At 38.8% G+C, this 14,859-nt stretch overlaps 1 protein-coding gene across 2 annotated transcripts in view; it reads left to right on the forward strand.

The window, feature by feature from the left end:
* The first annotated feature begins 1,746 nt into the window (after positions 1-1,746).
* arhgef7a (Rho guanine nucleotide exchange factor (GEF) 7a) overlaps positions 1,747-14,859 on the forward strand; it is a 35,175-nt gene continuing 22,062 nt past the window's right edge. Inside the window, exons 1-4 of one of the 2 annotated variants that reach the window (XM_042494084.1) lie at positions 1,747-1,825; positions 2,948-3,365; positions 3,457-3,704; positions 9,488-9,571. In XM_042494084.1, coding sequence (XP_042350018.1) covers positions 3,540-3,704; positions 9,488-9,571 — 249 coding nt within the window. In that variant the 5' untranslated portion in view covers positions 1,747-1,825; positions 2,948-3,365; positions 3,457-3,539. Of the gene's footprint in view, positions 1,826-2,947; positions 3,705-9,487; positions 9,572-14,859 lie in introns of both variants that reach the window. The other variant, XM_042494083.1, reaches the window with a different exon arrangement.

Here is a 14,859-nt window from a genome sequence, read left to right on the forward strand (position 1 = left end):
AGTTGTTGATATCTGAAATTTAGCTTTGGCTGCACACCCCTGAGACCACAGTGTCCCTAATTTGTTTATGGCCACATGTCAAAGGCTGCACACAGGGGCAGCCCCTGTGGATATCTGAGAGTAGATGTAGATACTTATTTGATCTGCAGAATATTGCATAGACAAAAAAACACAAGTTAAGCAGACAAAAAAAAGAAGTGAAATGCTTTTGCTGAGGAAAGACATGGTGGGAAACAGGGTTATTGTTAGTACACGAGTCAGTACAATTTGAATATTTCTGTTTTGCACCAATGACAATGTGAGCGGGAACACTTCTTTTCTTCGTCATAACATCTCCTTTTCTCACTACAAGGCTGTGCTGTGACAGACATACTCTTGGTGCCAGTCCTGTATTGCTATGATTCCAGTGTCAACACATTTTTATTGATTAATCAGTAAGTTGATTAACAGTAAATTAATTTAGCAGCAACTGTCATAGAGGTGTTTTTTTTTTCATTTGTATATTCCCTATTTACATACATTTGCAGTGCACAATATTAGAAACACCTCTGAATGCAATGCAGTACACTACAACACCACCATAAACTATGATCTTGAAGTTAAAAGCGACCCAATCACCAGAAAAAAAAATGCTGGCATTGTAAATTTATGCAAACCACGGATCTGTTGCATCATAATGTAGCACATACGCTGAAACTCTGCATTTCAAAACAGGGTGTGGTGAAGGTCTAGGCACAGATGCCACTTGGTAATGTTTAGGACAACCTCATTATTTGGCTTAACATACCCTGTTTGGGGGCCAGGCTGGAAAATCAAAAAACTGACCATTTAAGGGATCATGACTTTAATCAAGGGCAGAACGGTTTTATTAGATGCATTAGATTTTACAGGTGTATCTAATATAGTGTATATGACTGGGTTGACTCAAAGCATGGAGTCATGGTACTACAAAAATGCCGTTTTCTAATGCACGCTCACAAAACCAAGGTTCCTGGGGGTCCTAAAAAAAGTCTTAAAAGGCATTGAATTCATTAATGTAAAAAATAAGGCTTTTATTAGTATTAAAATGTCTTAAATCAGTATTTCAAAAGTCTTACAAATACTCAGACATGGCAGGTCTTATTTTATGAGTCTTTCTTTTTGGACATTGTATTGTAAAATCTCAAAATAAATGGAAACTTTTTTTTTCTTTTTTTTTTTTTAAATAAAAACCACAAAGAAAGCTCAGGTAATTCCCAGTTCTAAACAGTTCTAACTTTTTTGCTGGATTGGAATGTTTTATGTAACAATAACCATTTGGGCAAAATTGTCCATAACCTAAAAAATGTAGAATTGGTCTTAAATTTCATCCCTGGTGGCATTAAAAAAACGTATTAAAAAGTCTAAAATCTAACATGCATCAATCTGTTGAAACCCTGAAAATTAGGAAGCAAAGAGCAGACAGAAGCAGCAGTGTTTTCCTGCAGAACAGAGTGGAAATGTAGGGATGAACTGGGAATGAAGGGATAAGAAATGCCTGGGGCCAGTCTCCAAAGTCACACAGTAGCACCCTTGGTTACAGACCCATGGCGACAGGACCTCAAAGGCACAGCGGCATCCCCCAACGCTGCCTGTTTGGAACACAGCTGGCCTCAAGAGTCACCCTTCCTGACAACACACTTATTCTCTGCATCTTTCTGCCTCTCTCTCGCTCTGTCTCGGTGTCTCTGTCTCTCTCTAACACGCAGCCTGGAAGATGGAGATGGAGAGGTTCTGGGAGAAAACATGTACACCTGAGTTTACGTCATCTGTTCCTGATTGCTTTGGAGATTCCAGATTCCTGCAGGTAGAGAGGGAAAGGTAGACAAGAACACCCTTTATTGAGCTCTAATTTATTATTTTTTTCAAATAGTTAATAAATAACTTACTTATGCAATCCGCGCAACACTGGAGGAGTAGATGATCACACCAGTCAATGATGCCTCTCAGATCAGTACACAGCAAGAGGACAGCCCCACCATGTGGCCAAAGTGAGAAGTGAAGCTTTAGTATATGACACTGCCTGTTTCTTCATTACAATAAGTATCATAAATGTTTAATTTTCCCTTTTGCCCTAGGACAAACATAATGGATTATGCATTCTTGTTTAAAAACACCTCCTTAACATGCACTCAGAAACACACATGCTGTGCATATGATGATGTCGTGTGACATGATACATTGTAGGGCTCCAACTAACAATTATTTTTATTATTGATTAATCTGCCAATTGTTGTCTTTATTTATTAGGTAATTAATATTCAAATAATACAGATCATAATTTCACCAATCCCAAATAAACATATTTAAATTGCTTGTTTTGTCTGAGCATTAGTACAAACCCAAAGATATCCTATTTGTTATCATGTAAGACAAAGAAAAGTTGAACATGACTGAAAATATTTTTTAAAAATGTATTTAAAAAAAATCTAGAAGTGATTATCTAAAGATTAACTATAACAAACATGCAGCTCAGGCTGGACAGAATCTCTGAGATTGAGAATGTGTTTGTCCAGCTGTCTAACTTGAGGTGAGTGTTTTTTATGCCCCAAGTAATGTGTACTTGTGACCCCACATCACAGGTTATAATTGTAAGGATAATTATAACTTTATTGATATAGCACTTTACAGTGTACAAGCAAACAACAGCATCTATGTAGATATTTATATCATGTTTCCCCAGTTTTTTGATAATTTTCTAATAACCCCCCCTCCCCCCTATAACACATTTTTAGGTTGTTTTTTTTGTTGTGTGTGTGCATCTTTTAATAATTTCTTGCAATTGGCAGGACAGTTTGTGCCAGGTTGCTGATTGCCTTTTTTTAATGAAATCAAACCAATCTGCATAGATTCCAAAGGGTTAAATTATATCTTTAAATGTGTCCACATTTAATAAATGTATAAAATAATGTCCGACTTCTCTTCCCAGCTGCTTCCCGCTTTAAATGAAGGCCTGTCCTAAACACCGCAGCTCACAGCTGATAACAACAGATAGCCTGCAGTGTGGTCCTAATAAACGGATAAAAAAAGAGCAGGATATGCAAAGCCACGCGGAGTAAAGCCTGTTCATGTCATATTGAAGTCCACTAACAACTGCTTGGACTGGCTTGTCCCTCTTGTGTGATGTCATCCAATGGATGAGGGCTGGCGGCTGCGATGCGCATGTATGCAGTCCACTGCCTCAACGCATCACAGCGAACCGCACTTGACAGCTTGCCAGGTTAGAGGGGGAAAACACACACACACACACACACACACACACACACACACACACACACACCATTCAAGGGAGGAAACCAGACCTGCTGAATCTCCACCAGCCAGCCGTCATCCGCATCCAGCCCGAGGTAGAGGGTTTCCTGCAGCCTGTCGCTCTTTCTCATCGACATCTCATGCATCGTTTTCGGGGATTAATTATGTTTCTCTTCTAACGCACAGATGACAGCGTAACCGGGGCGGTAAGCTGTTCAGATACACAACCACACAGCCGCTTTGTTGAATAGGATCTGTTGTGACTGGACATGAATTCGGCGGAACAGACGGTTACATGGTTGATCACGCTCGGGGTGCTGGAATCGCCAAAGAAGACCATCTCGGATCCTGAAGCCTTTCTGCAGAGCTCCCTGAAAGATGGGGTGGTGTTGTGTCGGCTACTGGAGCGGCTCAGCCCGGGGTCCACGGAGAAAGTAAGGGCACTATATACACCCCCCCTGTCCCCTCTGCATACACCAACCGCCCGCCCCGTCGGCGTGTCTGTGCTGCTGTTGCCCAGATCCGTGAAACCGACGCGGGTTGTTGTCTGGCTTCTCTTTCTGCCCACTGGTCCATGAGGCGATTTCTTTTGTAGGTCACGGCAGTTATTGTCTGCGAAAACAGCACTATGTTGCTGCACACACACACTGATGTCAGCGCGTGTGTTACAGAGAAAGGCCGCTGTTTCTACCGCGTATTGATCTGCTATATCACCACAGAAAAAAAGGATTGATCAAATGATCATAATAAAGGCCTCGTTTAATATGCTTTCAATGGAGCTTATTTAAACACTCCACACATCTGCGTTATCGTGTGTTGCCCCTGTTTTAAATTCCTCTTTAATCCAGGGCGATGTGGCGTGTATGTCAATGTATTTTTCTCTCTCTTTCACACACACACACACACACACACACACACACACACACACACACACACTCTGTATGGTCACCCAGGGATGACTGGCTATCTGTACACAGACCACAGCAATAAGAGTGGGCCGCCATTGACTGCAAAGGCGCACAGACAGAGATGGACCCTCTCCCCATTTAAAGAAACAGCGCAGTGTTTGTGTCTGTCAACGTATAGCGTCAGCCAGTTTAGACAGCCACCTAAGGGAGGCAATGTTTTCCTGAAAAGAGAGGCGGCTGCCTGTACCTCCACATACGCAAATTAGACATTTGCCTGTTGGATGGAAACATGTTCCTCCATTTTCATCCTCTCAAATTGACAATGCTGGTGTTGTTTAATCTCTGAGACGTATCCAAATGATGTTTCACAGTTTTGCACACATGAGAGGGCTTAATGTAGGTCAAAAGACATACCCAAACACATTGGCTCGATTTCTTTCAAAAACATAGAAAGAAGGCAATGACTATCTTCAGGAGAAATAACCCAAAAACAGCAACCAAAAGAAAAAGAGAGAGAGAGAAGAAAGAAAAGAAAAAATAGAGGACAAAAACAGAAAATGACCTGAAAAAGTCTAGAATAAAAATAATAATAATAAAAACAAATAATAATAGTAAGATTTTCTCTGCTATTTAATTTAAATATATAATTATAATAATTGTAGATATAGTGTTCTAGATATTTTTCCCTAGTCATTTGTTCATTTTCTTTTTTTTTTTAAATTTTGCTAAGTTTTAGGTCATTTTCATGTCACCTTTTCTATTTTTTTACATTTTGAGGGGCAGTTCATATGAAGTTGCTGACAGCGTTTTTTTCAATGGTTTTGAAAGAAATCACTTTTCAAAGGTTTAAACACTGCAAAAGGCATCTGAATGCCAAGCAAGAAAACTGATGTCCAACCAGGTTTTAAAGGTTTCAATAATCTATAATTGAGAAAGGGGTGGGGGTGGGGGTGGCTGGTGCCTCATTTTGATTAGTGAAATCCAACATTGCTGATCTAAATTCTGTTAAATCTGCTTTCATCTCATTTAGGGAGGATTTTTTTTAACCGTTTTATTGGCACATTCCAAGACTTGGGAAACTGTCATGTTAAATGCCACTGCCCTGCCCCAAAATGATATGTTAATATTGTCAAACAAACTATTACTATGATGAATTAATCCAAATACTATGAAATAGCAAAGATTGGGTTACAATACAAATCTAATGTCTTGTTATATAAGTAGGAGGAAGTAGTAGGATTTAATTACATCTAGTGGTGAGGTTGCAGATTGCACCCCACTGAAAATCCTCTTGTGTGCAAAGCATGCAGTGTCCCTTTTCCACAAAAATTGGCACGTACATGTGGGTTTTTTAAACACGAGAAACCCGTTAAAAATAGGCTACAGACTGCTTTTCATTGCCAGTAGAGCAGATCTGTGTACATGGTTTGCAGCAGACAAGCATGTGTGTGGAGGGGTTGTTTTGGTTTGTCCGTTTGATGTCACAGACAAGCTGGAGAACAGGTAAACAGCAGAAAGCAGCATGGACAGAGGTCTGTGAAAACTTTATGGTGGTTACTTCTCTTTATATATGTATTATTTATTCAGTCTCTCTTTTTAAACTTGGTGCAGACTAATTTGGATCGATGTTTTATTGCTGCTTAGGAGGAGATGGACAGTAATTAGTGGAAACGCATCACTCCATCTCGCTGGTTAATGAGCTGAAATTTGTCTGTTCACCCGGGTGTTGTGTTTCCATCAACGCCAATCAGAGCCGGAGGCGAGTCTGTGACTATTGTACAGGTTGTTGTTGTTGTTCCGGGTGTGATTGCTGATTGTGCATGATATAAACAACACCTTCGAAGGTGATGAAAACACAACAATTATTTGTTTTAGGTGATTATAAACTAATAAAAACATGGCTATGAATATTCCATTTCTGCCAATGTATCCCCCTAAATCCTACACACTGGACCTTTAAGACTGTGGCAACCTTAAAGGAAGAATAAAAAAACTCTCTGACAGATTTAAAGAGACAAACTTTAAATGAATATATAATCAAAATGAGCTGATTATAGTAATATTCTACATCCAGTCAGTGAGGCTACTGTGTTTTTGTGGTTGATGTAGGTGTTGATATTTGAGAGTTTAATGAAATGTAATTATGAAATATAGGTTAAGATTCTACCTCAACATGTAATATAAATGCATAATTTAATGAGGATCCCATAATGTGCTGATAAAACAACTGTGACTACAGTTTATAGGACATTTATAGTTGAAAAGTCAACTTATCGGTGCTCTCTGGTGGACAAACTATGTAATGGTGACACTTTATAAATTAACCTCAAACATTCGGTATCTTTGGCACTTCTGCACTGACATTTCTTGTTTTTTATCAGCCGTGTAGTGGTGCCGTGACAGTTGATGAGGTGGTTGTGCTTGTAGGTAGAATGGATAAGTTACCATGAAGGAAATAGGCATACTCTTATGTATATTTCAATGGCCTTTTGGCAGATAGGTTGGTATGCTGTTAAAGGCCAGAAAAACATATTTAGCTTCTATAATAAGGATCGGGGCATCTCTAATTGTCATATAATGCTACTGTCTGACTGAGATTTGGTCCTCATTTGATTCTGTTTTCACTGAACAACTCTGTATGTGGGCCATAACAAAGTGGGTGATGTGGGTTAAAGCTGGGTCAGATTGCTATATCAGGGTAGATAACAGTGCTGTACAGACAAGGGATGATACTGTTTCATTATTCTTTCCGAAAATTTATAACAGGCCTCTTAGCCTCCCTGGCTTACATTTCATCTTCACCTTTTAGATTCCCTCTAGTTGTATTTTAAGGGAGAGATGATGTTAAAATGGTGACCTGAGGCAAAATGTAGCCTATTCCTTAAATTCCACCTATATTCTTCATTTTTAAAGGGACAGCTCTCCCTAATATTAAAAATACATATTTTTCCTCTTACCTGTAGTGCTTTTATCAATCTAGATTGTTTTGGTGTGAGTTGCAGAGTGTTGGAGATATTGGCTGTAGAGATGTCTACCTTCTCTCAAGTATAATGGAAATAAATGGTGCTATGCTTGTGATGCTCAAAGTGGGAAAGAAATACATTTGAAAATCTCAGCAGTAATGTCTCTTTTTAGAAATCGTGGCCTAGTTACTAAAGATAATCCGCAGACCTTGTTGTGATAAGTTTCATGTAGGAACTATTTCCTTTCTGCCAAACTACACCCACCAACCGTATCCTCTGTGTCCTCTTTGACTGAGCTGTAACATTTGCTAGATCAGCTGTGGTAGTTAAACTAGCAGTAGATGCACATCTCCTGATATTAAAAAATAGTAAAATAAATGCCAGAGATGCAGCAACATTGCAAAGTTTGTCCACCAGAGAGAAATGACCAATTTATTTTGCAAATACAAAACATTCTGATTGGTACACACCTTTGTCGCATTTCTGTTATAATCCAATTTGAGTGATCTGTATCAAGAATTCTTATGTTATGAATTATTTATTTAGCTTAAAATTATGTATCAACCTGGCTTTTTTAGCTTTTGCCTTTATTTGAGGCAGGACAGATACAGAGTGAAAGGGGGAGAGAGCGTGAGGATGACATGCAGCAAAGGGCCGAGGCCGGAAGTGAACCCGCAGTCGCTGCGGCAAGGACACAGCCTCAGTACGTGGGATACCTTTCTTCTTAGTAAACTGATACGAAGATGCTGTGTTGAGGTGATGTATCGTAATACAAAGCATACACCACTGGTGGTCAGTTTCTACTCATGGAACAGGCAACTGGGCTGAGAAAGATACCATACGCAAGTGGTGGGGATACAGGGCTAGTAAAAAGCTGGCCAGCAGTGGCAGAGAAAGACAGAAGGAAAAAACAATAGTAGAGCCAGCATGTTTTCACTGTACACACATCTGCACAAGTAAATCTGTTATTACTGATTGTTAGGCTGACGACGGCTCATGGGATAATTATTTTCCAACCCCATTGTAGGTTAGACAATGCCAACAATGACTTCCATCACCAGTACTAGCTTTTAGTTTGTTTGTTTTTTTGTTTTTTTTTAACAAATAACATCATCTAGGGTATACCCCAGTGAAACATCAGAAAAGTATGAAAAAATGGATAGCCCCAAATTGTAATATATTCAATTACCTGTTTATTATGTACACCTAGATAAAACAAATGTAATCTGTTATTCATCTGTAATCTGTGTTTTTATGTAGGGCTTAACAATATATTGATACTATATCGACATTGTTGTTTGAGAACAGATATTGTCATAAGTTTTGTTTATTGTAATATCATAAGTGTTGTCTTTTTCTGGTTTTAGAGGCTGCATTACAACAAAGTGCTGTAATTTTCTGAACATACCAGATTGTTCTACTATCTATTTGCCTTTACCCTCTCAGACATTACATTACAACAACTGATGATTATTTATCAATGGTGGAAGAAGTAGATCATTTGCTTATGTAAAAGTACTAACACCACCCTGTGAACCCTGTGTACTTAAAGTATGAAAAGTGAAGGTACCCAATGCAGAAAGGCGTTAAAAATGAAAAAAAAAAACAAAAACACACACACACCAAACCCCCCTCAAATTCTTAATATAGAAATAAGGGAAAAAAAACCCAAAACTCAAAATTATTTTTTTTTAAAAAAGACATAGAAAAGCATCTACAAACTGAAAATAATAATGTGATAGAAAATAAACCATGGACAGCAAGGACAACTACATAAAATGCTACTTATGTAGACATCACATTATACAACGCACCCAGGGACTGATTATCTTTAGAAAGTATCTTTATAGAAGATGAGTAATTGTTGACTTCATTTTCAAAGCAGTTTATGGAGGGCTGGCTGTTGGTTAGTTTCCATTTGCACTTATGAATATGATATTCACCCAGAATAATTATTATATTCAGCATTTTTGAGACTTTCTTTGGAAGACCATCCATATAGATCAAAACCTGAGTTAATACAAAAGAAAGGAGCACTTTGTTAAAGTCGTTTGTCTATAAAAACCAGTGCACCCATAGGCCACACCAACATCAGTGGGGATCCCGATTTGTCAACGTCATTTCCCTTGACCCAACACTGCAGCCTCCTCCACTTCCCCGCTGCGGGACCAGTGTTCAGCCTCCCGGAGTGTCAGGCCCGCGGCAAACACTCACTGTATAATGCGTGTCGAGGGAGAAGGTACATTTTTAGGGCTCATAAAGTCACAGAAAACCGCAGTGTGAAGCGCGAGAAACCCGCCGCGTGAACTGGGAGATTATCTCTAACCAGCGTTTCCGTCTTTCCAGATTTACCAAGAACCGAAGAACGACGGCGAGTGCCTGAGCAACATAAAGGAGTTTCTCAAGGGCTGCACATCGTTTCGCGTCGAGGTAAGTACCTTTTCAGATATGGGTTTATCTTGTGTTTACACCACACCCCGTCTGTGCGTTGTAACACCGAGAGCTGCTGTTTGCAATCGCATGTTAAAGAGGAGAGACAATAAACAATAGGTTCGTGGAGTGGACGGTGACAGGGGGAGGAGGAGTGAGCTGCAAGCCGAGAACAATCACCCATCGCCCGGCTGAGAGAGAATACCTTGTCCGTCCAAGTGCCGATACATTTGCAACGTTTTGACAACCTAAACTAACACTAATTGCTAAAAGTCCCCCACTGTAGCTTGCTCACATGTCCTGCTTATGTTTAGAAGCGCCTGGGTTATGTTGTGCTTTCTAATTAATGCAGAGCTTTGTCCTCGGGCTCATGCGTGGCTTTATTGTCACCACCGGTTCACACTAGTCCTTGTATAAACATTGTTTGTTTAAAATTGCTGAACACTGCAGCACCATGGTTATGTAAGTAGGTCTTGCTCTAACATGCTAATTACAGTCTTATTATTATAAAGTGTAAAGTCTAAACATGCCCTCAGATCAAGTGCCTCACCCTTAGAGAGCTGTAAAGAAATATTTGGTTATGTTGTGGCTAGTGAGAATGTCTCTATAATCTTAGGCAAATGGAGGACAGCGTGCTGTTTTTAAGGCTGTGTGCTGGTCAGTGCACAGAAGGGTCATTGAACCGCCAGAGTTTGACAATACAACTCAGTGTTCTTTAGCGTTGCCTCTCCCTGCCGAGTCTGCAGCCACAAAACAAGAGCTGGAGATGGGGTGAGACAGAGAGCACTGTCATATTAAGTGTGTGAAACATGCCATTTACACGGTGCACGTTCTTTAAAAGTCTTAAAATGTAATCGATTCCATTTTTTAAAATAAAGATTTGGCCTTAAAACCTGTTAAATAGTCTTACATTTTAATTTGTGAGGTCTAAATTCTCTCAGAACATCTTATTTCTTTCAGCCATCTTTAAATGTATTTTTGCTAAATGGCCACTGTTTGAAAGTCCACATTTCTAATGTTACACGTCTTTGAACCTAATACTGTCTTTTTACTTTAAACTTGCACTTACCTGCTGGCAAAGTGTAGAATCTCACTCTTATAACAATATTTGTACATAAAATGATGATGATGACATGTATACTTTATAATTACCTACAATGCCTGAATAAGGAAATAATAATAATTTTTCTGAAAATTGGCCTTAAATCTGGTTTAAAATGCTCTTGAAAAGGTCTAGAAAGGCATTCAATTTAAGGAAAGACCAGACAAGTATATTTATGATGCACTTCAGCAACAGAGCAATTCAAAGTGCTCCCATAAAATAAAGAGAGCATTGAGACGTAGTGTAAAAGAAACATATTATAAAAAAAACATTTAAATGCAATAAAAAACTTAATCAAAAAGCTACAAAATTGAAAGTTAAAACAAGCTAAACATTGCTTTGACAGGTATGAAATACAAAAATAAAAGTGCAATATAAGAAATGAATATGTATTTGATGTAATAAAAGGTAGCGGTGAGGAGAAAAGTGTCTGATACTTGTAGACACCCTGATTTAGTAGTTACAGACTGCCCAAATGTCAGGAGAGTAAGAGACGTCTGTCATGTTTTTTTGGGGAAATGGTTTCGGTTTTTTTGGCTCACTGCAGGAACTGGTTCTGGCAACAAGGCTGAGCAATAATCAGCTTTTATTGGTGACAAATAGTCAAATTCCCCATCATAAACACTCCTTTATGCCATGCTGACTTATTCCTTCACTGGCGGAGCTACTGTGCTCTATACGTCACTGTTTTCCTGTCTTTTTTTAGTTCTTATGTGAGGTCCTTGCGTGTGAGAGTGTGTTCAAATGCATGTTTTTTGCATGAAGCAGACAGAGCAGGATTACAGTAGTTTGGGACATGGCAGTCCTCCCGCTCGCCATCTGCAGAGCAAAGATGGACCTTCTCCAGAGCCCAGAGCGCTGCTGGCTCTGACCCCAGGTAGCTGCGGCTGCAGATTAGAGCAGAGGCCGCTTACATGAGGAAGACAGACAGATAGACGCTGTGCTTTTGCAGTCCTGACCTACCTTTTTTTAAAGGAGTTGAACTGGATGTTTGACTAGGCACGCTGTGTTTTCACATCTAGGACATTTCAACAGGACTGATCTCTTTTAGATCAAATTCGGATACCTCATGCAGACTTGACACTCAAGAACATGTCTCACACTTTGGCAGCTGCTGTCACTGACCCTTGACCCCTAATGCTTTTGACCACAGGAAGTGATCATTGGAGTTCCCATGACCCCACAGCTCCCAGTAACCTCACCCCTTGTCTGCCCTGAGAATAATCACAGATCCATTTGTCTCGACTGATGGGGGAATTTGACTCTATATCCATCAAAAATGAAAACAAGAAAATGCTGTTGTGTATAGCTGCTGTTGTATATATATAGTGCTGTTTGAGGTATTTGGACACTGACATATTTCAATTGAGTAAAACAGCGAAAAAATGTCCTTTAAAATTGTCAGAAAACAATGTAAAATCTTTAGATGTGTTGCTAAGTCTGACCAACAGAACAAAGCCCACAGATTTTCAATTAGAAACAATATTTAGCACAGAAAAAGCGGGCAAATCGTAGAGGATTACTTCACCTGCAAAATGGCAATTGTATATCAGCTACTCACCTCGTGAAACCTTAAATTCATGAAGAAAACTTTGTGTTTCTTGGATGCCTCCAAAGTGACCAGAGAATCAAAAAAAAAGGAAAAAAAATATTAATCAATTGCCGTAAATGGGGGCCACCTTAAACAGCAAAACAATATCAAAACATATATCTACAAACAATCACACAACGCATGCAGTATAATTCCAGTGTTGTTTATGCGGTCATTTTTGCTAAAACAGTAAAATTTAAGACATGTCATTTCAAACAGTCCCAAGCAGGCCCCAGTAGCGTGTCTGGGTATGCACATACGTTGAATTCTGCTCTAGTGGAGCTCATATGCATGCACAGGGCACACTGCTCGTAGGCGGAATTGTTTTATATCCTAATGGTTTAGCAAAAAATGTGTTTTGGAAATACTGAGCATACAACTGGATAAATGAGACTTGCATTATACTGCAGGGATAGTTTGAGACTTTTTTAAATGGATGTTTTTATATAGTTTTACTGTTGTTAAACACAGTCGCCATTTACTTCAATTCATAAAAATGTTTGCCCTTTTTTATTTTTGGTCACACTGAAAGTATTTGAAGAGGATAATTATTGATATACAAATGGTAACAATTTGTTACAACTGTAACAATTAATCAATTATCAAAATTGTCAATGATTAACTTATCAATGGACTGAGCTTGAAATTGCTTCTTCACTGAAGCAGTTTGGATATGAATTAAAGCAATGACCATGAGGACAAGGTTCTGAATGATAAGTTTTAAGTTGAGGGTCCTTACATCTACGACGGTCAAACCAATATCGGAGCCATTTTTATTCACAATTTTGTATCCTGAAATTGCCAGACCAAATCCTTAATGCAAATTAATTTGAAACCCTGCAGTTCATTTTTGGTTTCCAACTGAGCGACAGAAAAATGTAAACAAACAATAGCATGCAGAGCTGTTTTTTTTTCAGTAGGTATATCAAACTTTTGCCAAATCCTGTTCATAGTACGACAAACACATCTTTCTTCTCATGAGAAGTTTTAATTGTGGTTAATTGTTCTTCCTTTTGCAAACATATACAGTCCCGTTTGTGCAGTACATGAAAACAGATGCCTCAAATGCTTCAAAAATGCCTCAGTGGCATTAGTCTTTCAGGTCTTCGTCTCAAACATAACTCAAATTTGAAATTAGAAATTGGAAACCTGTTAAAGGCGAAGGGAGACCAGATGCATCTGCCAGAGCAACTAAAACATGAGCTCTCACATTTCTCTTGTTCCCAGAGAATAATTTTGTGTCTTACACCAAAAGTAAGACACACATATAGACAGTTATATTTGGTTGCAAATCTTTTGACATCAGCTTTGCGCTGCAGCTATCTTTGCCAGATTTACACCCATAAATCTGCCCGACCAATACAACAAATAAGATTTTGTCAGCTCTCATATCGATATTGGTTTCTCAGTTGAGCTATAATCTTCACTTCTTGTTTGTCTGTGGAGACTTTTGTTTTCAAGAAATGAAACACATGATCAGTTGGATTGGGATCAGCTGACTTACTTGTTCGGAAAAGAATATACCACTGTTTGGCTTTAACGAAAGCTGTTTGGCTGCCTTGTCTGTATGTTTAGGATCATGTTCCTGTTGCATTGCTAAAGTGAGTGTCAACCTTGAAACTCCCTCACTATAGACCATTGTACCATACTGGAAAACACATAAGTATTAATATTTTAGTATATTTAAGTAACCTCTCAAGTATGATTTGTATCTATAAATCATTAAGTCTAAGTACATGTAGTGGTTACTCATTTCCTTAATCATGACAAGTGTGGGAGCAGTTCGCCACGCTGTAGCGGCTTGCTGAGTCACAGAGGGGTGTTGCACTATTGTCTCAGCCTGCTCTGAGGGATCATTACCTGACTGTGATGCTGAAGCTTAGCGGACATGTCGAAGCGTGTCATATTCATTATCTCCATGAATTAATATTTGGTATACGTCATTATGTCTCACTGTAGAAACTAGTAACAGTTTGGGGTTTTTTTTTTTTTCAAATGGAGACAGTAGGCGGGTTTCTATTAACCTTCAAACTGCGCAAATTGATATTGCAAATATAAAATATGCCTAATGGAAACACATCAATTTTGAAAAAACTCCTATTCATTGCAAAAAAAAGTTTTTATGCGATGATTTGAAGAAAGCCATATTTCGCAAAATTTCAATAGAAATACTGTTTTTGCTTTTAAAGGGTACATGATGCAATGGCTATGCGCTTGATGGTAGGAATTGGCTTCCTCAGGCATGATGCGGCAGGCGCTACAGGAGGCGTTATTTGAAACCACAATTCCTCTGTGAAATCTTAGACTATCATCTTCCAGAAATCCCTCATTCTTGGCCGCTCCTATGTAGAAGGGGCTTGCCTTTCCATTATCGCTCGCATAACACCTCTACGTCGCCTTCGATTGGAAATAATAACGGCCAGAAATATTAATATAAATATATTTTCAATAATAAAAATATTAGAAAAGTTGCNTATGTAGAAGGGGCTTGCCTTTCCATTATCGCTCGCATAACACCTCTACGTCGCCTTCGATTGGAAATAATAACGGCCAGAAATATTAATATAAATATATTTTCAATAATAAAAATATTAG

The sequence above is a fragment of the Plectropomus leopardus genome, chromosome 10 (assembly GCF_008729295.1).
Source record: "Plectropomus leopardus isolate mb chromosome 10, YSFRI_Pleo_2.0, whole genome shotgun sequence".
Taxonomy (NCBI): Eukaryota; Metazoa; Chordata; class Actinopteri; order Perciformes; family Serranidae; genus Plectropomus; species Plectropomus leopardus.